This window comes from Phyllostomus hastatus, unplaced genomic scaffold (genome assembly GCF_019186645.2).
Source record: "Phyllostomus hastatus isolate PE091 unplaced genomic scaffold, TTU_PhHast_1.1 phas_scaffold_555, whole genome shotgun sequence".
NCBI classification, from domain to species: Eukaryota; Metazoa; Chordata; class Mammalia; order Chiroptera; family Phyllostomidae; genus Phyllostomus; species Phyllostomus hastatus.
This window is the reverse complement of record NW_025334036.1, coordinates 3,185,761-3,209,720: the sequence shown is the minus strand read 5'-3', so window position 1 is coordinate 3,209,720 and position 23,960 is coordinate 3,185,761. Positions and strand designations below refer to the sequence as shown.

General features: G+C 50.7%; 1 protein-coding gene across 2 annotated transcripts in view; it reads right to left on the bottom strand.

Moving 5' to 3' along the window:
* PDE8A (phosphodiesterase 8A) overlaps positions 1–19,017 on the bottom strand; it is an 87,117-nt gene extending 68,100 nt beyond the window's left edge. For both annotated transcript variants that reach the window (XM_045824803.1, XM_045824804.1), the window contains exon 1: positions 18,832–19,017. In XM_045824803.1, the coding sequence (XP_045680759.1) occupies positions 18,832–19,017 (186 nt within the window). The remainder of the gene's footprint in view (positions 1–18,831) is intronic.
* Positions 19,018–23,960: the final 4,943 nt, after the last annotated feature.

The window sequence follows — 23,960 nt, the reverse complement described above, 5'->3', positions numbered from 1 at the left end:
TGCTGGTAGGAACTAGGCAGTAAGCTTACCTTGGAAGACTGGCTGGCAGTATTTACAAAAGTTGAACATGTGCATATTCCGTCACCCACCAAGTCTACTGCCAGGTATCTGCCCGATAGAGGTGTGTACATGTGCTTCCCAGAGGCACACACTGCAATGTTCATAGCGGTACTATTCAGAATATTGAAAAACTAGAAATAATGCCTAAGTCCAGCATTTAGCAAAAGGCAGATGGTTCAGCAAGCAGAGGCAGCGTGAGGTGGGGTGAGGTAAAGGTGGCAGCAAAGGATTCAGGCAGACCCAGCAGTGGGGGAGTCAATGTCAGGTGGCAGAAGGTCATCCTCGGGGCCGAGGGTCAGAGAAGGAGATGGTTGAATGCCAAGGAGACCTCAGTTGTGGGGAGACAGGGATGCTGACAGGTAGCCAGGCCAGGGTGTAAGAATTTACCATGGGAGTATGTCCACAGCAACAAGGCCCAGTCATTAGAGGTGGGACTGAGTGAGTCTCAGAATGCGGAACTGGAATAACACAACTTTAATTTCCTCCAACAGAAGGGGGGTTTACCCCGTTGGGATGAGGAGGGCAAGGGAGCACATCTAGCCAGGCTGTCAGGAGGCAGGGGGGACAGGGAGCCAGGCAGACCGTCTGGGTATCAGCAGACTGAGAACGGCATTGTGAAATTACACTGGAGCGGACGTAATTAACCCATACTCCACTGTCACAACACAGCAAACATCACCTGGCTGCTGACACCTCCCTGAACCACAACCTGCGCAGGCGCAGAGCCTCCGGGAAAGCTCAGAAATACACCTCCGCAAAGGGCAATTCGAGTGATGAGGCTGTTACCCCTCTGAGATCCCCATCTCCTGAGAGGGAGGGTCCAGCGGGATCTGCACAGCTGTGTCTGTCCCCGCAGCTGGACGAGGAGTCTGTCTGCTGAGTTAATGCTGCTGGCTGTGCAGGCTGGCTTCCTGGGCAGCCGCTCCTAGATATTGAACGGGTTACTTCCAGTCGCCTGATTGAATACCACACAAGTCTCTCAAAATGTTCTTTCAGAAAATCACGTGGCATTTTCCTTCAAGACAGAGGTGCGATAAAATCAACAACTTTTGACAAACTTCAAATTCCAAAAGGGCTTGCAACATTCCAACTCAAGAAATAAGGAATTCCTACGTAACAGAGAGATAACACCCAGCTATAAACCAAATGCAGTCTGCAATGTGAGTGACATATTGACTCCTCATACTTTCTTGATGGAAAGGCAAACTCTGGAGAAGTTGCTGAAACAAAATGTGAGAAAGCACATGAACTAGGTTCCGTTCATTTTGGTGGGAGACAAATGACACGTTGTCATTTATTCCTCAGCGAAACCATCATTCAATCCAAATTCAAACCATTGTCTAAAGATAGGAGAAAGAAGGATGTTATCCCAGCTGTAATTCTAGGAAATTGGAGGTCAAACTAGGATAACGATGACTGAGACCCTGCTTGGGTTCAAGTGTTCAGAGACACACCGCGGACAGGACGGTAACAAAAGGAAGCAGAACGCAGAGACCCAGACGCTATCCTCCCTCTCCCGCTGCTCCTCTTCCTTTCCGTGACTTGTATCAATCAGGATGCTCTGGTTACAGACACAGACAATTAACTTCAAATTATTATGCCACAAGGTAGATTTATTGACTCATGTAAATGCCAAGCCCAGAGTGAGATCTTGTGAGCTTCAGACAAGATTCAACAGAACAAGTAAGTGGGAGCAGAGGAATTTCACGTCCTGCCTGACTTAGGCCTGGGTTATGTATCTATGAATGAGCCAATAATCGGGACAAGGAGGCACATTTGGGACCAAACGTCACAACTGCTATGCATGGAAGAGGGGAGAAGGGGAAGAACTGCCGATGTTACCACACAGGTGTGGCAGGGATGGCCAGCTGTCCACACCCAGCTCCTCTTCCTCCTGGGCACACACAGATCCTTCTTCCCACACTTCAGTGAAATTAGGTGTGGACAAGCAACCAATGGGACGAACCGACACGGGCCACCGCCAGGTCTCGCCCCTGGAACCCCTCGCGCACCCTTCACGCTCTTTCCCCTTCCGCAAGCTCGTCCAAGCAGACACGCACGGCCAACTTGGGAGCCACGGGCTGAAGGTGGCAAAGCTGCAAGTTGCAAGGAGCCCTCGGTCCCTGAGTCCCCACTTCGAGACGAGTCCTCCACTGCTCGGGGACACTCATTTTACATTTTACATGACTATGAGCCTGTGACCAAGGCTGAGACTTTTATATGCTTCTGGGTTTGTTACAGCAGTCAGCCTGTCCTCACAGGTGAAGAAATTAAGGCCCACAAGGTTGGGTGACTTGCCCAAGATGGAGTTAGCTGATAAAACAGAAATACAAAAACATGGGATGCAATGATCTCAGCCCTGGAATGCAAAAACAGAATTGAAAACAAGTAATAATTCTGAGAGCAATGGATAAAAAGAGAAGTAATGGGCAATTCAGAGTCATTAAGTGACTTTTGAGCAAAATACACAAGTAAGAGAAGGGGTCAACCAGGAAGCCCTTTATGTGTCAAACCTTGCTGAAATTTTCCCACAAGCTATTACCCATGCTTCTCTTAGCAAACACAACAAATTCAGAGTTTCTCTGGTAACTCAGAACGCAAGCTGTCCCCGATTCAGAATTAACACAACTCTCATCACACACGAATGTGACGTAAATTCTTAAGACGAAGGGTGGCCAGGGGCTTGGCTGAACCCCAGGCCAGCCGAGGTCGTTCTGCCTGACCGGCAAGCACCCTCCCTTCCTCTGAGAGCTGCCCCGCCCCGCTTCAAGGACCCAGTTCTGTAGAAGCTGTTGCCCATCACAGCAGCTACCAACAGGCCACTGGGGTGGCCAGGGGTCCTGAGCCAGGCCCATCCGGGTCCTTCCCAGGGGCTTTCACATGCTGGCGTGAAAGGAAGGGGCTCTCTACTGAGGAAGCTGTGCCCTGGGAGGCTGTGGACAGGCACTGTTTCCTGCTGACCAGACAGACGTCGGCCCAAGAAAATGGAGATGGCAGCAAGCGAGAGAGAAAGATGGAGGAGAGCCCCGGCTTCGTTTGTCCCAGAGGCTGGCATGCCCCTGTCCTGCCCATGGTGTGGCTACATGAGCCAGGCTCCGGTCACCCACAGATTTCACTTCTGGCCCCAGCTAGTTAAAATTACGTTGTCGTCACCTGTGGTCAAAAGCATCCTGACCAACATGATCAGGAAAACTGTCTCAAAAAACAGACAAACAAACAAAAAACACTCATGACATCTCACGAATCTCACAAAGTAAAGTGAAAAACGCAGAGGCAGTGAAATCTAGTGTGGGTTCGGAAACCAGGCGACTCGCCGGGAAACCTTGGGCAAACTGTCTAACCCCCCGCTCGGCTCAGTTTTCTTCCTCTGCAAGGTAACCAACAGGGTAACACCAAGCCCTCGGAAAGCACTTAGAGCAGTGCCTGGTATGTAGTGAACATCTAACACATGACACTTTACTATTAGCAACATCTTAGTTGATTTCTAGGTGACCCGTGTTTTAGCAGGTCACAGTGTAACAAGCCAGATGAAAAGAGGCGTCCAGCTGGCCACGGGAAAGCTGTTTCTCCCACACAAGCGGACTCTCGACAGCGTGCCGTCAGACCCAGGAGCTCTTTCGTTTGTAACGGAGGGTAACGCAGCTCTGCAGTCACAGACCCCCTGCAGGTGATTAGCCAAGAGAAGCTCCATCAGCCACCAGCACATCCCTCTGGTCCCTGGGATGTCCATTGTCTGCTGACGTCCTTCAGCTCCCCGGAGCCTCGGGGTAAACACCGTCCCAGAGCAGCCCACAGGGACCTCTCCATCCTCTGAGCATGCATGACCTTGATAGTTTGGACCCTTCATCCTATCTTAATATTTCTTTAACGGAATGAATGCCACAAACACAGAAATCTAAGGGCATGTGTTCCAGACATAAAATACTTCCTCCAGCAGTTGCCCAACTTCCTTCTCAGAGCTCTGCCTTCACCCAGGTTTTCACTCATACCGCTGACGAAGTTCTGGAGAATTTCTCAGCACAGTGCTTGTGAGGAACCTGCACCGTCCGAAGTCCAGAGGGCATTCGGTCGCTGGATGTGTGAGTCCTTGAGGTGCTCGGTGTGTGAGGCGTGGGCTAAAGCTAGAGCGCAGCAGGAGGCTCCTCAGGCCGGGCTGTGTCCGTCCAGGAAAGGAATCTGGACTTGGCCATGGGAGGGTTTGAGTAGGAAATGGCACCGCTGGGTGTTGATCTGATCGCTCTGCTCCCCTCTCCGAACCTCTGCTTTACAGAGCTGCAGGTCTGGACTGCGGCAGGTGGGGGCTGCCTCTCTGGGAACTAATGAAATGAGGTCTAAAGATACGTTCTTGAGTAGCTAAAGGTGGGGCAGGAATTCCAGAGAATGTTCTGGTGCAGGAGAAATAAGAAGGAGGCAGGTCATTTTAGCAATTGGCTGTCCAGCAGCAGAGAAGGCTGAGAACACCTGGGGACAGGAGCAAAGCTCTCATGCCACCGTTTGGCAACTGCTGACTCCAAAGCCACCTGGTGGGGTGGAGCCTGGCTACGCGGTGGCTCCAGCTGGCCAGGGCCTGCCCGCTCGGAGACCAAGTTCACATCACATTAGCCCCAACCAGAGACCACCGCCAGCCAGCGTACATCGCTGCACTCCGGCCAACACAGAGCACGGTCAGGAAACTCTCCATGGTAGTACAGCCGGCCTGGAAACAACTGAACCTAAATCAAAATCATGTGATTACCCGAGAGAGTCACTGTGGGATCTGAAGCTGTCCTACATGGCAGAAACATTCTTGGCCTCTCAAGACAAACACAGTGTTTGGCACTGAAAACTGTTTTTTGGTTTACAGACCAGAAAAGCAAAACACCCCTGTTTGTTTTTCCATTATCAGCATATTCGGCAGCATCGAAAGCGTAAGAGAGCTTCCCTCCCTAAGGGCCCAGCGGTGGGAAAACGGTTCCGACTAATAAGCAGAGGGAAACAAAGGAAGCCTGCCACTGGTCTCTTCCCACCCCTTCCCGCACGTGCTCATTTCACACACACCAGGACCCGGGGCTCTGCTGAGTGAGTGACATGCTTTGCCACCGGCTCACAGTGAAGCAAGTACTGAAAAGCCAGGATTCAAACTCAGGACCTCTGACTCCCATTCCCTGCCCTCTCTGACTGCACCACGGCAATGGGACGCTCGGATCTCTAACAGGCCCTGGAGAATCGGGGGACAGGGAGGCGCGCACAACTGGAGGCAAGCCTACTCTCTCAAGAGCACATCACCCTAAAAGGAGGCCAATCTTACGTCGTCGCATTACTGACAGAAGCCAAGTGCAGCTCCCGGCCCCCCGTGAGCGCTGAGTGAATGTGCGTTGAACGTCTGAAGGACTCCTTCATTGATCCAATAAAGAATCAGTGACCTCCCCGTCACAAAACTTACCAAACCGGAGCTCTCTGTATGACAGAAAGTCAATGACACAAGGCCTGCGATGGGGAGAATAGAGGCTACAGGGCCACTAAAACACTTTCCGACTCACAGTCTCTGCAAACCAATTTCAGTGCAGAAGTACTGATGTTCGTCAGGTCTCTAACAAGTCAGAGTAATTAAAAACATGGAAGGCTGTTCCAGGTTAAAAGAAGTCTAAGGGTTGCCTTGGCCAGTATGGCTCAATTGGTTGGAGCATCGTCCTATAACCTCAAAGGTCATAGGTTTGATTCCCAGTGAGAGCACATGCCTAGGTTGCAGATTCGGTCCAGGTCAGGGTGTGTAGGGCAGGCAACTGATGAGTGTTTCTCTCTCACATAGATGCTTTTCTCCCTCCCCCAAAAATGTAAAAACAGAATTACCATAATGATCCATCAATCCCACTCCTGGATACATGTCTATATGTACACCCAAAAGAATTGAAAGCAGGCACTCAAAGAGATTTGCATACCATGTCCATAGCAACATTATTTATAATAACCCAAAGTGGAAACAACCCAAGCATCCATCAATGGACAAATGGATGAACGAAGTGTGGTATATACATACCAAAAGAATAAAGCTCTGACACGTGCCACAGCATGGATGAACCCATTAAGGACGTTATATTAAGTAAAATAAACTAGTCACAAGAGTACAAACATACATGATCCCACTTAGATAAGGTACCTAGAGGAGTCCAAAGTAGAATGCCAGGGGCTGGAGAAAGGAGGGAACGAGGATTTATTGTCTAGTGGACACCACATTTCAGGCTGCAAAGGTGAGAAAGTTCTGGAGGTGGATGGTGGTGGTGGTTGTACAACAACGTGAATGCACTTACGGCCACTGAGCTGCACACAGAAAAATGATTGAAACAGTAAATTTTATGATATTGGTACTGTACCACAATTTTTTCAAGAACCCAGTATGTACTATATTACCTAATTTCAGTAAAAAGTGTGTGTGTGTGTGTGTGTGTGTGTGTGTGTGTAATCGGGAAGGATATATACTAACATGTTAAAATAAATGATCTCTAGGTGGTGAAGACTGCATTTCAGCATTTGCTAATTTTCTACAATACACATACTACTTCTGTAATAAAAGATGTTGTATAAAGCAAATAAAAAACATAAAAGAGAGTGTTAGATCTGATTTCACAAAATATAAAATATCTAAAATTCATAAAATACATGCACAAAAATAAAAAGATTAGAGAAAAATGCCTGCACTAAGCATGGGAGATCAGAACAGGACTCCCAAACATACTACAAAGTTCTTACAAATTTTTTTAAACTCTAAAACCCAGAGAGAGAAATAGACAACAGGAACTATGATTCACAGAAGATAAAAGTGTCCAAAACATACTTGGGGGGTGGGTGGGAGGAAACAATACATGAAATAAATTCAAATAAAAATACCAGTAAAATACCACTCTCGGTAACATTCTTGAAAGCATTACAAACACTCACATATGCAGCCGCAACACAAATCCGATCGCATCTATCTGGAGGGCAACAATATGTATCACCAGCTTTTAAAAGTCAATAGTCAAAATACTGTGAAAAGACTGATACATCAAACAGATGTATCTCACAAACAGACCGCTGAGTGAAGTAGTGAAGTGTTACATAAAAGAGTACATAGTATATAATCCTACTTATATGAAGTTCTAGAACAAACAAAGCTAATCTGCAATGGGAAAAAAAATAACAAATATAACAATTGCTATCTTTTTTTTGGCGTGTATGCAAGTGTTTTTCATTTGCATATATTTCATCTGGTGATAGTATGTAATTCTATTTCATATACCATAGCTTATTAAATCATTCTCTTGTTTTGCACTTAAAAAAGGAGGAGGATAGAATTAGGAGGGTGGTTGCAGAAGACACTGCCTGGAAAGGGACATGAGGGAACCTTCTGGGTAATGACAATGTTTCACAGCCCAAGAGGTTTTGATTACATAGGCATTTATGTACGCATTGTCAAGACTCAGCACATGTACAATAAATATTTGTGTATTTTATTGTGTATAAATATGTCAAAAGAAAATAATGCTAAATAAATACTGAACTCTAATAAAATTCATGCTACATTACCGAAGGGAAGGTGTACTGATGATGGCATTTATTTTAAAATACATGAGAGAAAAAGAAGGTGGCTAGATAGGATGGATAGATGAGTGTGTGATAAAGCAAGTACAGTGAAATGCTAACATAAAATTCCTTCAGGAATGCTGTATATTTGGGGTTTTTCGTAAGAAAATGCTTAAAATACTAAAAAACAGTGAACAGTCACGAGGCAAACTTCTGGAGTGCTGGAAATGTTCTGTCTTGGTCCGGGTGGGGGTCGCACACAGCACTCACGGGTAAAATCTTACCCAGCTGTCCGCTTTGGGATTTTGTAACTTTTCTGTGTTTTTAGCCCAATAAAAATGTTTTCAATAAAACAGCAACCAGAATAGGACTTTAAAGTGTGTATAATTAATATCCTCAAAGAGACGAGGGAGTATGCTGCAACCAAAAAACACGAGTAAGCAGTTACGGAGAGAACAAACCATCAATCCTGAACACAAAAACTGTCCACATTTAAAACTCCGTGGGCGAGAGAGCTGAGCAGACCCTGAGGAGTGAATCCGCGAGCTGGAAGGACACACTGAACAGCCCTCCCAGGCCGTGGTGCAGACATGGGAAGTGAGAGAAAAGTGAAGGGACACAGAGCGCAGACCAGGACGTGTGAAAACCCTATCATTTGGAAGGAGCTGCAGAAGAAAGAAAATGAGGAAATGGAAGGGAGGCATGTGAGGAAATAACAGCTAAGTGTTTCCTAGAACCAAGACAAAACTGTTTACAAAAATCTCTTTTAATTATAGTTATTTAAAGTAACCTACATGGAGGGAAGGAACATACCACCATTTTATGGGAAGCTCTCTCCCTAATATGCAATTTAAGTAATTGTGCAATTTAAGTGGTCCTTGTTCTTTTCTGTATTTTCAAGCTTCTACAATGAACATTACTGTTATAACGAGGAGAAATAAAAGTGTACTTATATACAATAAATCCAGAACCAACAGACCAGAGAGGCTTTTTAAAGAACTCCCTGAGCTCTCTCCCCTCTGGCTTCTGCCCTGTGCTGTTACAGTGAACCTGTTTCTGTTAAGTGCCTACCACAAACTTGGGCAGGTCATTGGGTCTCCTTAAATTTCTGCTTTTTTATGTCTTCGGCAAGGAAAACAAAATCCCTCCTTCCCACCTCACAGGAGCTGGGGAAACAGCGAAGGAGACGGAGTGTAAAAATAGCACTTGGTAAACCATACAGCGTCGTACAAATTGTGGCGTGCTATCTCAGCCCTGAGCCACTCCCCAGATCCAGGCTGGCCTCTGGCTCCTCCTCCCTCATCCCCTCCTTGCCCAAACCACCTCTGCTAAGTTCTACCCGCTCACACCTTGTGCCTGAACCACTGCAGTAGGCCCCTGGGCAGCACCCCGCCTCCAGCTTTTCCTCACGCCAAGCACTGCCATTTCCTCAGGAACTTAGTCTTCTTAGAACATGTTTATATCCTCTCACTACCCCCATGAAAATGAAAAGCCTGTGGGAGTTCTCTGAGGTTTACGGGATGGACTTCCAACTCCTCCACGTGGCTTTCAGGGTCTCCATCCTGTCCTGGTCAGCCTCTGCAGAACAAGCCAGCTGCCTCCACACACCCCGCCACACACACGTCAACCTACCCAGGTCCTCCCAGTCCTCTTAGCCCAGGTCAAACTCCTCCCTCCCTTCCTCTCTCTATACCGGAGGACCAATCCAGACCACGCTCCTGGCTGTCCTCGGAGCACCCCACCACCCCTCCGGCACTACCATCACTTCTAGGTCAGAGGCCCCACTGTCCCACAGAGGACCACTTGTGCCCTGAGGACAGGGCCTGGCACAGCCCTCTGACACCCCCATACCAGGCACTCAGACGACCTGCTAATCATTTTGGTCCTCGAAATAAACTTTCTTTACCTAACTGAATTTTACAGTAATTTTTTCTTTATAGCTCTAATATCTGTGTGTATATTATATATATTCCCACACAATATACTGTATAGCTATTAAACTTCAAATGAAAGGAATTACAATTTATAAGTTCCTCCATAACTTCTTTCTTTCAACGTTAAGTTTTCGAACTTGATCTGTGTTGATACGTGTGACTAGAATCCAGTCATTTTCAAAGCCGTAAACTACTCCGCTGCACACACATGATCACAGCTTATTTATCCATTCTGTTGCTGACGGCTATTCGGGCTTCATCAAACTGTCTGCTAAGGAAAAGCAATGCTGCTGTGAACACTCTTGTACACGTCTCCAGTTCACTTGTGTGAGAGTTTCTAGGAGTGAAACTGCTGGCTCACCGCGTCACATGTCCGACCCTGCTCTGCAGTGACGACGGTGTTCCCAAGCGGTAGCACTGATTCGCACTTCTGCCTCCGGTGTTGAAGAGTTCCTCAAAACACGGTCGGGCTTTGAGGCGCCTGCCAGCCCGGTGGGTGTGAAATGTTATCTCACTGCGGTTTTCGTTCGCATGTCCCCAGTGAAGCTGAACATCTTGTCATACATTTCTTAGCCTTTTGGCTTCCTCTTTAGTGACATGCCTGTTCACAGCTTTGCCTATTTTTCAAAGGGACTGTTTTTTTTTCTTATTGACTTGTAGGAGCTCTACGTATAGGGTCTGACACGAATAATGTCCCTTTTTTTATTACAAAACCTTTTATTACAAAGTCATAAGCATGTAATTCTATAACATAACAATATCACACTCAAGCACATCACAGGACATTTTAGATGAAACGTGAAAGTTAAAACTATAAATTATGACACCCGCACCATCACCCTGCTGACCACACTCACGCAGGCATTACTTCTGCGGGACTCTGTATTATTCTACATGCTGTTACTTTATTGGTGTTACGTGTTGCAAATTTCTTCTTCCGGTCTACAGCTTTCCTTCATCTTCACTCTTGTTTTCCTTTATTTTTATTGTTGGCACTATTACAGGTGTTCCCATTTACCCCCTATTGTCACTCTCTTTTGATGAGGAGTTCTTTGTGTTAAGGGAGCTGAATTTATCAACTTGTTTAGTAAGCCCAGAGGTCATGACAATACTGATATTGCCCTTTAATAAAAAGGGGGTTCAAATTAAAACTTCAAAAAGGAAGTTATGTAAATGATTGATAAGCACATAAAAAATGCTCAGAATTATTGTCCATCGAGGAAATGCAAGTCAAAACCATGAGATACCATCACCTACCCACCAGAATGGCTAAAATTAAAAGACTGATAACACTAAACAGTGGCAAGGATGTGGGTTGGACAAAAAATCCATTATGTGTTTTCCATACAATAGCTCTAGTAGTTGTGTTTAACTTCATTCAAAATAATTGTTTGCTTGTATTGTGACAGCAGTCATATCAGTGTGCATTAAAAAAACTTATCAAAATTGGTGAATTTTTTAACAGCCATTTTCATATTGAAGATGGAAGAAAACACACAACATTTTTGGAATATTATGCTTTATTACTTCAAGAAAGATAAAAATGCAACTGATACAGAAGAAAAGATTTGTGCAGGGTATGGAAAAGGTGTTGTGACTGATTGAATGTGTCAAAAGTGGTTTATGAAGTTTCTTGGCACTACTGACATTTTGGCCAAATAATTCTGTGCTATGGGGCTGTCTTCTGCATTGGAAGGTGTTTAGCAGCACCCTGACCTCGACCCACTAGAAGCCAATGGCGGGAGACAGCCAACATACTCAAAATATCCAAATCAATAAAGTTATTGGTGAAAATAAAAAATGTGTCTTTTATTTTATGGAAAAAAACATCCAGACTTTTTTGGCAAACCTAATACAATTGTTGGCAGGAGTGTGAAATCATATAACTTACTCAGAAAAAAAGCCAATCGATTTCTTTAAAAGCTGAGCAGATAACTCCTACACCCAGCAATTCCACTTCTTGGTATTTACCCAAGAAAAATAAAAACATATGACCACAAATTAATACCCACTAGAATATTCATAGCAGCTTTGGTCTTTAAAAAATTTTTTATTTATTAATTTTCTGGGGGTTTTTTTTTGAGAGAGAGAGAGAGAGAGAGAGAGGGAGAAAGAAACGACAATTTGTTGTTCCACTTATTTATGCCTTCATTGGTTGATTCCTTCCTGTGCCCTGAGCGGGGATGGAAGCTGCAGCCTTGGCACGTCAGGGCCAGTCCTCTGAGCTGCCGGGCCAGGGCCGCCGAAGTGGAGATACCCCTGGTATCCACCGACAAAAGGATGCATCGCTGGACTGCAATCTACTCCTACGACAGAATACTACTTAGCAAGAAAAGAAAAAACAATCTACTGACTCATGCCACATGGGTGACATGCCTCAAAAATATCATGCTGAGTGGAAGAAGCCTAGAATAGGCGAAAATAACTTATACTGGAAAAAATCAGAACAGTGGTTGCCACTGGGTGGAAGTAAGGATGGGGAAGAAGCAGAGAGAACTTCTGGGCAATGGTGGTACTGTGTATCTTGACAGATTTGCATTACACAGTTATCATACCTGTATCAGAGCAAAACAAAATTTGAACCCTAAGTGACGTGCATACCATAGCCTTTCGGGATTAAGTATCCTGATGTGTGGAACTTGCTTTAAAATGCATCCAACTATTAAATGGACTGCTGGATGGATTAAGGAATGGAGAGTTGTAATAGAGCAAATACAGGAAATTGTTAACTGCAGAATGCAGGCAGCAGGTAAGTAATTCAACTTTGCTGCATGTTTGAAATTTTTCACAATAAAATTTTAGGAAAAAGACAAAAATATATATCTTTTAAAGGAAGGGATTTGCTTTAAGAAAATAAATAAGCACTGCCCTGGCTGGCGTAGCTCAGTGGATTGAGCGCGGGCTGCGAACCAAAGCATCGCAGGTTCAATTCCCAGTCAGGGCACATGCCTGGGTTGCAGGCCATGGCCCCAGCAACCACACATTGATGTTTCTCTCTCTCTCTCTTTCTCCCTCCCTTCCCCCTCTAAAAATAAATAAATAAAATCTTAAAAAAAATAAATAAGCAGATATATTTGAGCAAAGTTTGCCTTTGAGAAGGGTAACTGAAAGAAAAGACCAGTCCTTACATGTGACTGTGCCGTGGAGTTTACAATACAGTTTCTCACAGGTTATTTTAAGTGGTCCTCACCAGAACCTAGGTGTTCCAGCCCCGTTTCATGCCTGCAAAAACTTAGGATCAGGAGTTAGCAAACACCCACAAACAGTACCTAATGGAGCTGGACCTAAAGCCATTCAATGCCTCTGGCTCCTCCTTCCCCTGTATCCTTACAAACACCCCCCACTGGGGAGCTGCCATCGATTCTAAACATTTGAGAACAACATGGCACTGATGTGCCACCAGCCCTTTGGGCTCTCCCCGGAGCAGCGTGAGAAAAACTGAAGTGGCTGCTGTAGTCACCAGCAGGATGCGAAAGGGAGACCCACACAGACAGTAAAAGAGCACGAATTCAACAGACTGAAAGTTTATTTCCAACCCACACACAAGAAAAGCGCTGGCAAGCCCTGCTCCTTGAGTCCTTTAAAGGCCGCCCTCCACGTTTGGAGAAATTTCTGACATCCGTCCTGTCTGTGTGAATGCGCAAACTGCAGAGGGTGCTGGCAGCTGAGAAACTGCCATACAAAACGTGTCAAAAAAAAAAAATAACAGTGTCAAAGCAGCTTTCTGACATCATACCCAACCACCCTCCTCACCAGAACAGAAGAGAAGGTGGGGACCCAGGAACAACGCGCACCCCGACCAACCACAGCCAGAATTCAAGGCGGTGCTTTACTAACCGCCCCACAGACTCATCGCTGGCTCAGGGTACGTTGGCTTTTTGTTAAAACATAAACAACACACCCCAGCAATTTTCGTTACATTTAAACAAGGTGAGATAGACCCACAGGACATGAATAAAAGGCCTCACAGCCTTAGAGGTGAGTGCAGGTTCCCCAACGTTACCTTGTGTGCCAGCCATTGGGGAACTGGAATGATGCTAGAATGCAGTCCTCACCCTCAGGCGGCCTCTGATCCAGCAGGAAACTTAAGGCAGAAATCCTAGGCCCACAAGGGCTGTAGGGGACAAAGGGGACGGTCCTGAGAGCAGAGAAAAGAGCGTACAAGTCCAGCCAGGAGCTCAAGACGGATTTCAGCTGTGCCCTGAACAGCCCCGGGAAGGTTTGTACACGTGCAAGTGTGCTGGGGGCTGCACTCCAGGCAAAAGCTGATGCTTGGAAGACCGGGCTCTAAGGGAGCTCCTGGCCGAGGAGGGCCGCCTGCAGCCTCGGTGACAGGGAGAAGGATGCCCGCCAACCCACTTCAGAGCGGAAAGAGCACAAGACACCTGACTTCAGGAGTTACCTGGCACCGGGCTGAATACAGCTGTGACTTCCACAAACACGGGAACCTCAGGCAGGGCTAGAAGCGAGTTCCCCAGGAAGTGAAGACTTCCAAAGCCCTGACAGCATGCATAGATCTAGGACACCTGCTTAAAACCCAGGTGACCTGCGACACCTATAGCCTAGCGGACAGCCAGAGAACGGGAGACCTGATGGAGAGACGTGGTTAACAGAGAGCCGCAGCCCAGGGGGTGCGGGCCAGGAACCATGGATCTGAGTCCCAGCTTAGCTATGTGGCCCTGGGTGAGTTTCCAACCTCAGCTGCCTGTCTGCAAAAGGGAAGTGGTAGCAGGCACCTCACAGGGTTCCAAGGATTAAATGAGGTAACATTTGTAAGGCATCCAGCATGGCGCCTGCCCCAGAGAAGGCATCCAAGAAATGGTGGATATTATTAATATGAATAGTTTGCACTCTAAGAACTTCAGAGTCCAACACACCTCCTACTGTTCTCAGTGTATTGAGAAACCAGGCTGAAGTCACTGACCTTGGACAAGACTAAGGGATTAGTCACAAACTAAGTAACTTTTCTCTCTCTTTTCTCTGATATTTTTAATTTTTAAAACTATTTGTTCCTTTAAGGCATTTTAGGTTAGTCTGAGATGCCTGCCTCACATCACCAACCTTCCCCTGTTGAAGAATCCAATCCAAATGGCAAGCCATTCAAGGGCAAACAGCGTCATAAGCTGCTTCACAGGGAACATTTGTGCCAGAAGGGGCCTGTGGTCCCTTCAACAAGAGAGGGCCAAGGCCAGCCCAGGGCAGTTCTGAGCTGATCAAGTTGTGACATTCACAACATCTATCTTACGAAGCGCATTTTAAATTGTGGTGGTAATATGAAGCAGTAAAATAATATATAATACAAATGCAAAGTATTGTATGCACATAGAAAGCCAAATCTTTACAGCTAGGCCTGGCAAAATAAGATTCTATATGTATACCAAAAGGCATAAGAACACCAAAATGAGAGAACTCGCAGCCCTTGAGCTCCAGAGATGAAGTACAGTCACTTATTTCAGAAACAGAAAGAGGGTCTCATTTTCTCAACTACGCTGTCCAAGGAAGCTTTTAGTCCTTCCATAAAACAAAGCGAAGTTTGCTTTAGTTTAGGGAAGTATAAAAATTTGATTCATCCACTTGGTAAGATTAAGAGCAGGCAACAAATTTTATCTCCTAAGTAAGAAACACTGAGAAACTACTCGACTTTACTCGACTAAGATGGTAAGTTTGGCCAGTTTTGTGAAGGAAGGTGGACTGGCAAGAAAAAGCAAGACGACAGGGATGCTGGTGGAAAAAAGAAAGAAAGAAAGAGAGGTGACAAAAGAGAATGAGGGAAGCAAAGACTACACACAGACAACTCGGAGGATCCCGAGTGCTGGAGGCACTGACCCTCGGCTAGTGGCGGCCACACTACCACCATCTGTCACCTGCTGTGTCCTGCTCATCCAGCTGCACTAGCCCTTCCACCTTTACAGGGAAATCTGCTCTGCTCGCCAGGGCAGAGACAGATCGTTCCCTGTGTGCAAATACACCAGAGAGTTCCTCAACACCAAATCCAAATTCTACGGCCTCCACTCTGGTTAGAACTGGTTTCTATTTCTCCTTTTTTATGGGTTGGGTGGACTCTGCACTTCCTCAGCCTGGTTGACACAAGTCCCCAATTCAATCCTTGGCTGCGGAAGGCCTTGGTGGGCCGCTGGGTACAGCAGTGAACGAAACAGCTGGGGCAGCGGCCTCCCAGAGCCGGCGGGGAGGGCATCCATCACGGGCAGTGCTTTCGGTGTCTGCAGAAAGGGTGGGAGGGTGAGCACACAGGGTCTCCTCGGACCCTCCTGCCCCACACTCAGCTCTTTCAAGGGCGCTCAAGCCCTAACTAAGGAAAGGGAAAACGGAGGAAATCCAAAGACCGACAAGAACACACTGAAATGCTACAGTGCAGGCTCACTCTGATTAAAAACAAAACAGAACTTTCAGTGTTCAAACTGGACGCGGCATTCGTCATCCGTAACCACACAGACTCTAACTCCCAAAATGAATCCACAGGCAGGGTATTTTTAGTTACATGTAATGTAAGTTCATAAAGATGACCCAGCCTAACGTATTACAAGATCCTGAAGTACCTTTGGAATCATTAAGAAGCATATTACGTTTATTGAGCTTTACTGCTAAGTATAGTTCTTGTACTTTGAATACTGTGGTCTCTCATGTCCTCACATGTGGTCTGCCTAAGATACACCTCAGTAAAAGGGCTCTAGAATCCAACAAGTTTGGGGAATGTTGCATGCCGTAAACCACTTGGGGATTCACAGCATATTTTGGAATAATCAGTTTGGTGACAACCCCTATGGGAAAGAAGTCTGCAGAACTTAGTCTGAGCCAGTATTTCCCAAACTTATTTAACCACAAACCTTTTTTTTTTAATTTAATACTTTTTAGGAGTACACAGACTATTTCAGGGAACACAAGTGGGATATACCACAGTGCAGGGGATACACTGCTTAATTAACCTGAAAATGCAATTAATGTCTATCTCCCAAACATTCTGACGAACTGGTGTGTACTATATGCTCTTGGAAGATAAAAACTTCCCCCACTTAATTTCTTTTTGAAAATCACTCAACAACATGCTGACTTGCTGTATTTTTAAAAAGAAAAATTTTCATGAACTAAATGGATCTTGATACGCTAACAAGAGGAACTCAGAGTATAACTGTAAAATGAGATTTTGCTAAGTTGCTGGCAGTTTATCTTCTTCTCTGAACATGTGCATGTGCATTTAAATTTCCAGGGCATATTTAATAGATTCCCTTAAAGAAACAGTATCATCAAACAAACAAAGGCTAACGTTCGCCTCTGCCCTGTTACCTGACATGTCTAATTGCAAACGCCTATTACTGAGATGGGGCACAGTTCGTGAATCACAGGCATGAGACTGGTATTTCTGTGGCTGCGGTGTTGTCACAATCTCACTCTTCCTCTGGATATAATAATATAATCATAGTCTTAAGCCAACACATTGGAAGCTGAATGGAATCACGTGTTAGTGACTGGAAAAGTGTTGTCAGTGCATTAACAACAAAAAACAAATCGCCTTCAGTAAACATTTATTTGGCCCCTGCTGTATGCATGTCACTGGATGAAGCACTGTAATGATAAATGGGTTTTTGTGGGACCCCAAATCAAAACAGTCTGACAGTAGGATGAAATATGTAAGACTCTCAGAGATTAGGGAGACATCTAGGCACTGTGGGTGACGGACGATGAGCAAGCTGCTGCACTGGAGAGGCTCACAAGATACCTCGGTGAGTTTGAGGACACCCACACACCACCAGAGAAAGGCCAGCGAGACTCAAAGGCCTCGTTCCGGTGACCCAAACGCTTCCTAGTAGTTCATGCACCGTAGCTGAGACAGAGTTGGGCCAAACAACCTGAAAGCTGTAAAAAGTTTTCATATTCAAACTTCACTTGTGTAATGCCTTTCCTTTCTCTCTCCCTTGTCTGTCTCTCTCTCTCTCTCTCTCTCTCTCTCTCTCTCTCTCTCTCTCTCTCTCTCTTTTTTTTTAAGCCAGTCAAGTAGGCCTAATGCACAAAGCTCTACGCGGGTATTTACAGCAGCCTGGGTTAATAAACAGTCTAAAAGCACTGCAGGGGGTGTGGCTTCGAGGAATCTACAGGAAGAACCCAGCTTCTGGGAGTGAGAAAAAGGTGCGTTTTCGCGGGGAGCACAGGAGGGGTTGGGGGTGGGGGTGGAAATCACTTCATCTATGTTGTGAGATACTGAAGATGACTTTTGACTTTCCCACGGAGAAAGTATTAGGACTGCTAACAAAAATTTAAGACAGAAAGTGAACCAAACTAGAGCTCTGAAATCGTGCGACGCTGTCCAGTGGTGCTCAGTAAAAGAGAAAAGCCAATTATTTTGCAAATGACCCTCAAGCAGCAGGGGTGAAAGGGGTGAAAAGGGTAAACCACCTGTGGCCACACACGAAGACGTGCCTTCCCTAGTTTAGTAAAACATAAACGCCTAAATCCCAGCTGTAACATTCCAAATTCAAGAACTGGAAAACTGCTCTGTGCCCTCCTGACCATTTTTTTTTCTTTCCTTAAAAAAAAAAAAAAAGATTCCTTGAAAATGAAAACACACACAAACAAAACAAAAACCAAACATCACACGCAAACAAACAAAAAAATAATAAACCTTAACAAAAAGATGAAGCCCCAGAAACTGACAATACACGCGGAAACAGGCAATTAAGAGAAAAAAAGAAAAAGTCGCCAACGGGCGCGGCGAGCCGGCCGGCGCGGGAACAGCGAGCCGTCCCGAGGCGGCCGTCGACGGCGGCGGCCCGGCCGCACGCGCCCTCTCGGACCCGCACGCTCCCCGGCGGGGCCTCACGCACCTGCCGCGCTGCCGCGCGGCGCCGACGCGTTACCGGTCCCCGCGCTGAGCGAAGCCGCCCCGCGCGCAGGCGGCCCCGGCGGCCCGACGCGGCGCCGGCCTCCCGCACCCCGCGGCCGCCGCGAGAACCGAAAGCGCAAAGCCCGCGCAGACCCCGCGCCCCGCGGGCTCGCGTCCCGCCCGGCGGGAGGGAAGGAGGGGACGCGAGCGCCTCGAGTTCACCGGGGACCCTGCCGCTGCGGGCGTCGGGGGGGCGCCCCGCACCGCGGCCTCGTCTCGGCGCCACCAACCGGGACCCCGGGCCCGGGTCGCCGCCCCCGGGCGCGCCGCCGCGCGGGCCGGGCTGCGGGCAGCCGTCCGAGTCCCCCGAAGCCGCGGCCGGGGGTGCCCCGCGGCCCGGAGGCGGCCGTGCCCGGCCCTGAGGGCAAGTTCCCGCCCGCCCGCCCGCCCGGCGCCCCTTACCGTGTTGCTGCCGCCGCCGCGCGGCCCGGACGCCGCGAGGCCGGGGCCGCCGGTCGCGGGCGAGGCGGTGGTCTCCGGGTCGTGAGGGAGGCGCGGCCCGGCGGGGCCGGGCGCGTCCGCGGCCTCCTTGCCGCCGCCGTACGCCGACCGGCTCTCGGAAACGTGGATGCTCGGGGCGCAGCCCATGCCGGCGGCGGCGGCGCCGCGGTCGCGCTGGCGGGCGGCCGCTATCCGCTCAGCAAACGGCCCGCCCGGCGCCTCGGGGCCGCCGCGGGCGCCGGCTCATCGCCGCCTGGGCGGGCGGGCGGGCGGGCGGCGAGCGCGGGTCTCCCGTCAGGAAGCGCGGCCGCCCCTTTTATCGCGGAGCGGGCGCGGCGGCGGCGGCGGCGGCGGCGCGGCGCAGGGGGCGCTGGGGCGGGCGGCGCGCCGCGGCCGCCCCTGCGAACATGCCCTTCCTGAGGCGGCGAGCGCCGGCCGCCTCACATCGCCGGCGCGCCCGGCCGCGCTTCCGGGGAATGTCGGGGGAGGAGACCGGCGCGGTCGCGGCCCGAGAGCCCCCGCCGCCCCTCGTCCGGGCGCCGGCGGCGGCGGCGGCCCCCCGGCTGGCCGCGGCTGAGGGGAGCCCGTCGGGGCGGGGAAGCGCGGCCGCCTGGGCGGGAGGTTCGGAGCGCCGATCCGGCCGGCCGGGGCCGCGCCGTCGGGAACCGCAGGAGCGGCTGCGCTGCCCGGGAGCTGCGGGCGGCGGCGGGGAGCGGGCTCCGCGCTCCGCCGGGTTTCGAAGGCAGCTCGCCACGCCCAGCGGGGCTGTAACCCCCGGCGGCTGGCGTCAATGCAAAGCAGCTGGGGCGCCGCCGCGGCCGCCTCCCGGAGCCGCCGCCACTGCGCATGCGCGGCCCCGGAGGCGCGGCGCCCGGGCCGGCTGCCCGGAGCGGGGAAGGGACCGGCCCAAGGACGAGCGGCCGCGCGGACGGGGGTCGTGACCTCGGGCCACCGAAGCCCTGCCTGTGAGTAGGCAAGAGTCCTCGGACTCCGTCTTCTTCTTCCCTTGAGCCTTACAAAACAGCGCCCCCCAGGTTCCCCTTCCCCTGACCTAGAAGAAGCCTGAACTCGCTACTTTCTTAAGACAGATTTGAGGATCTCACAGGGCTCCCGTATTCTTGGCACTTTTTCCAACAATAAACCTTTCTAGACTCAAAACTCGGATGTTCTGAGTCTGGCACACAGACTTTGGACCAGGAGCAAGAGCAGCCGGGTTCGAGTACCAGCTCTCTACCGTAGCCGCTGACTTCGATCGGGCCACTGAGTCCTTAAAGAGGCTGGTGGGAGCACCCCCATTGGGGTAACAGCGGGAGGGACCTGAGGGCGCCCTCACTCTGAGTCCCATCCCAGCGGGGGTCTCGGTGACGCTGTCCGGGCTATGGCCCTGTGCGCTGCCTCCGGTGCCAAGACCTGCAGCACTCTGCCTGGCAGCGCCTGCGACCGGGAGGCTGCCATGCTTAGAAGCTGTTTGTGACAGGCTGGCCCCACCCCCCTTCCTCTGGGGACTTCCTCAAAGGCCTGGTCATCTCGGGGGCGTTGGAGACCTCAAAGGCCCCCTGCTTGCAGAAGCAGAGTCAGGCTCTGCTGTGCAGGGAGAGAGACACGTGAAGACTCCAGACTGGACCCCATTCACCCCATCCACCAGCTTGCTGTTTAACCTTGGGCGAGTCACTTAACCTCTCTGTGCCCAAAAGGGCCTCAACCCTGAGGATCCAAAATATCATACCCCAGAGCGGCCCACCTCAGACCCACCCCTGCTCCCGCCCTCCCTGTGGCTGTGGGTCCACGGACACCACCACAGGGCTGGTCCCTTGCTCTCCCCTGCTGCAGTCCGTGCCTTTCATAACAGGGCCCTGGAGAGACTCAGGTGCCAGCTCTGGCCTCAGGCCGGCTGCTGTCAAGACCCGGAGGCGGCTCCAGGCTGGAGTCCCTGCTGCGGCACTGAGACTGCAGCACAGGCCCAGGTGCCGGGTCTCTGGTGGTGGCCTAGGCTCCAGGGACCCTAAGATCCGCAACCCCAGAGCCCCTCAAGCCCCAGTCCTCCAGCCTAAGATGTGCCCTGGGTGGTTCCCCAATAGCAGCAGAGCAGAAAAGCCAGGAACCGAGAGCAGCTTGTGCTGTTCACCTTCATTACTTGCTGAGGGGACCAGACCCGCTGGCGCATGACCCCATTATCAAGTTTAAGCACACTGAGCAACGGTAACACTTATACCTCCCTACCTTATAAAAGTAGCAGCTGGTCGATGAGGAAGTCTTGGAAAACGCAGCAAAAAGATTTTTACTGTCACCTGCTATCCCACCTAGATTGTAGCATGTTTTCTATCTCCCTTCTGCAGATTTTAGAAGGTACTTTTTCCAGGCAGAATCTGGGCCCTTTTAAATAAAGAGGAGCTCACGAAGAAAATGCCTGGAACCCCGGGAGTCCATGGAATTCTACCCCGGGTCCTCGGTCCTCCCCTCCCCGCCTCCCCGAGGAGTCTGGCCTTGATGATTCCCACTGACCTTGGCTCCCCTGGGGCTCCAGGCCGCTCCAGCCCTCTGGGCCCTCCCCTGGCAGGTGCCGCGGCCTCCCCTTGGAAATCCTTGAGCCCTGTGCTAATCAGCGGGGTGAGGATCCTTTTCCCCGCCCCCACCTCACTGGCCCCCTGGGCTGCGCTGCGCCAGCCCAAGCTGGTCATTTACCCTCTCTGTTCCTGGAGATCTGCTGGATGGCAGCATAGACTAATTTCCGCCTCTGCAATTTGGGGGCCCCAGGCTTAGAGACCTAAGGCCGAGAACAATACGGGGGCAGACAGGAGAGGTAGAGGTCATCTCTGCCTGCTTCTGGTGGCACAGAGAGCAACACCTCGACATACACATTTTTCAGGCCCAGGAACTCAGCCTGAGACACGGTGGGAAGTCACAGGCCCCCCCATCTCAGCCTCAACTGCCTGACACCAATCCCACCCCACCCCTCCTTCCCTGGCCGTAACCTGCACCTTGAGGTCCCGGAATACTTCTCTACCCCGCAAGTCCGGTCCCCAGGCCCCAGCGACAGTGGACACAGAAGAGCCCCCACTGACCAAAGTAAACCATGTGCCGCCCACGGGCTCACCCAGGACTCCCAGGCCCCCCGCCCAGAATCCCACCACGTGGAGGTTCTCTCAGGAGCCCGTGGGTGATCTCAGTCCTGCTGGAGGGGGGGAGCCCCCACCATGCCTGCCATGTGGCCACCTCGGAGCTCTATAGCACACAGGACACACCCCACACCCCAATCCATCCCCCCTGGGTGTGGGGACCCCCAGGCAGAGCAGCTTGACCCCCACAAGACTCAGAGTTGTAGTTGGATGTCGGCCGCAGCTCTCGCTCCTAGGACGCAGGCATGAGGTCAGCGGGGCTGGGAAAGGAGTCCACCCAAGGAACAGACGCCACCCTGGGCCCAGCCCGCCCCACTACCACAGGCCACTCCAAGGAGCCCCCTCAGCCCTCACGGTCCCCCCCCCCCCAGTTAACTGGAGAGGAGAAAATGTGCGGCCTCACACCGCTTTGTTCATCCGAAATCCAAACCTCGTTCAATCTACGCCTCTCCCACCTAACCTGGTCATGCAACCATTCTCCCCCCTGGCTTCACTGCCTCCCCCACCGAGCAGTTGGCATTCACAGATTGTGCCACCACCGTCCCCTTGCATTGCCCCTCGGAGCTGGGCCGGAAGCAGCCGAAAGGGGGACAGCGCCTGCACCCTGAGGTCTGAAACCCAGCCCTGCTGTTCACCTTCTGTCCGCGCAGCTGCAGCTTCCCTCCCCCCTTGTAAATCTGGGATCAGCATTCTCTAGCTCACAGGGACACAGTGGGCTAGCGGGTGTCCACTGCCTGGACTGGCTCCCGCCGAGCCCCGACCCCTCAGCTTGCCACCTGCCCCTCCAGACAAGTGGTCCGGCCTGCCTGCGGACCAGTGGTCCCCAAACGTTTTGGCACCAGGGCCTGGTCTCGTGGGAGACAATTTTTCCACGGACCGGCTCGAGGGTGGGTGGGGGGATGGTTTTAGGGTGATTCAAGTGCATTACACTCAAGCTCGAATCTGGGCCGCGGGTCCCTAACGGGCCCGGGCTGGCACCGGTCCGCAGCCCGGAGGTTGGGGACCCCTGCCCCGGACGAAGGAAAACCGCCGGGGATGCAGGCCTCTCCCAGTCGACGGCATCAGACTACATCCGGGCCCGCCCTCTAACTTTCAAAACGTTGTGAGATGTGATTTGTCGAGTGTGGTTTTGAAACGACCCATTCTGTAACTTGCATATGAATACGTGCTGGGAAATGGTAAACAGCCGGACCAGCAGTCACACTGAGCAGAAGCAGATGAAGCGAGCGGAGGCCAAGGAACGTGTGTCTTCCTTCCCCGCTCCCTTCCGTCTGCGGAGCTCACGGTTCAGACCATATGCGTCCAGACCTGTCTCTGTGTCAAACACCCCCCCCACACACACACAGAGCTATCACAATATCTCAGACAGGGGGGCACTCAACATCCTCGAATGCACATCTTTTTCTGCAGGGTAGACTCCTAAAAGCTGACCTGCTTGGTCGAAAGGCACGCACCCCCCCACTCCCCTCCACGCCTGCTCCAGAAGGGGCGAGGGGAAACGCAAACACAGAGAGCTGAGGGGCTGAGAAGAGCTCCCTGGGCGCCACCCGCTCTGCTCTGCGCCTGGACGAGGGGCTCTAACCAACCCCAGATGCAAGACCCCTGTTTGCCCTCTTCTCCAGATGCACGGGCCTTCCTTGTCTTTGTTTCTCCTGGTCCTCCCACGCCTCTGGTGAGGGGTGTGTGAGTGTCCCAGCCCTTCTCAGACGAGGTGGGGACTGGGGGGTCACCCTCAGGCAAGGACTACAGGGAGAGAGTGGCGCCCCCTAGAGGGAAGAGCGGTAAGGGACTCCGCAAGCCGCCGGACAGGGCCCAGAACTCAGGTGTGCATCTGCACTTCCATTCTTTTGGCCCCACACCTTCGTACTTGCGGTGCGCCTAGGGCGTGGGGTTCACAAGCCGGTGGGGACGCCCTCCCTAAAAATGGCCTTATTAACTGCTGCAGGCTCAGGCCCCTTCCCTTCCAACGAAGCA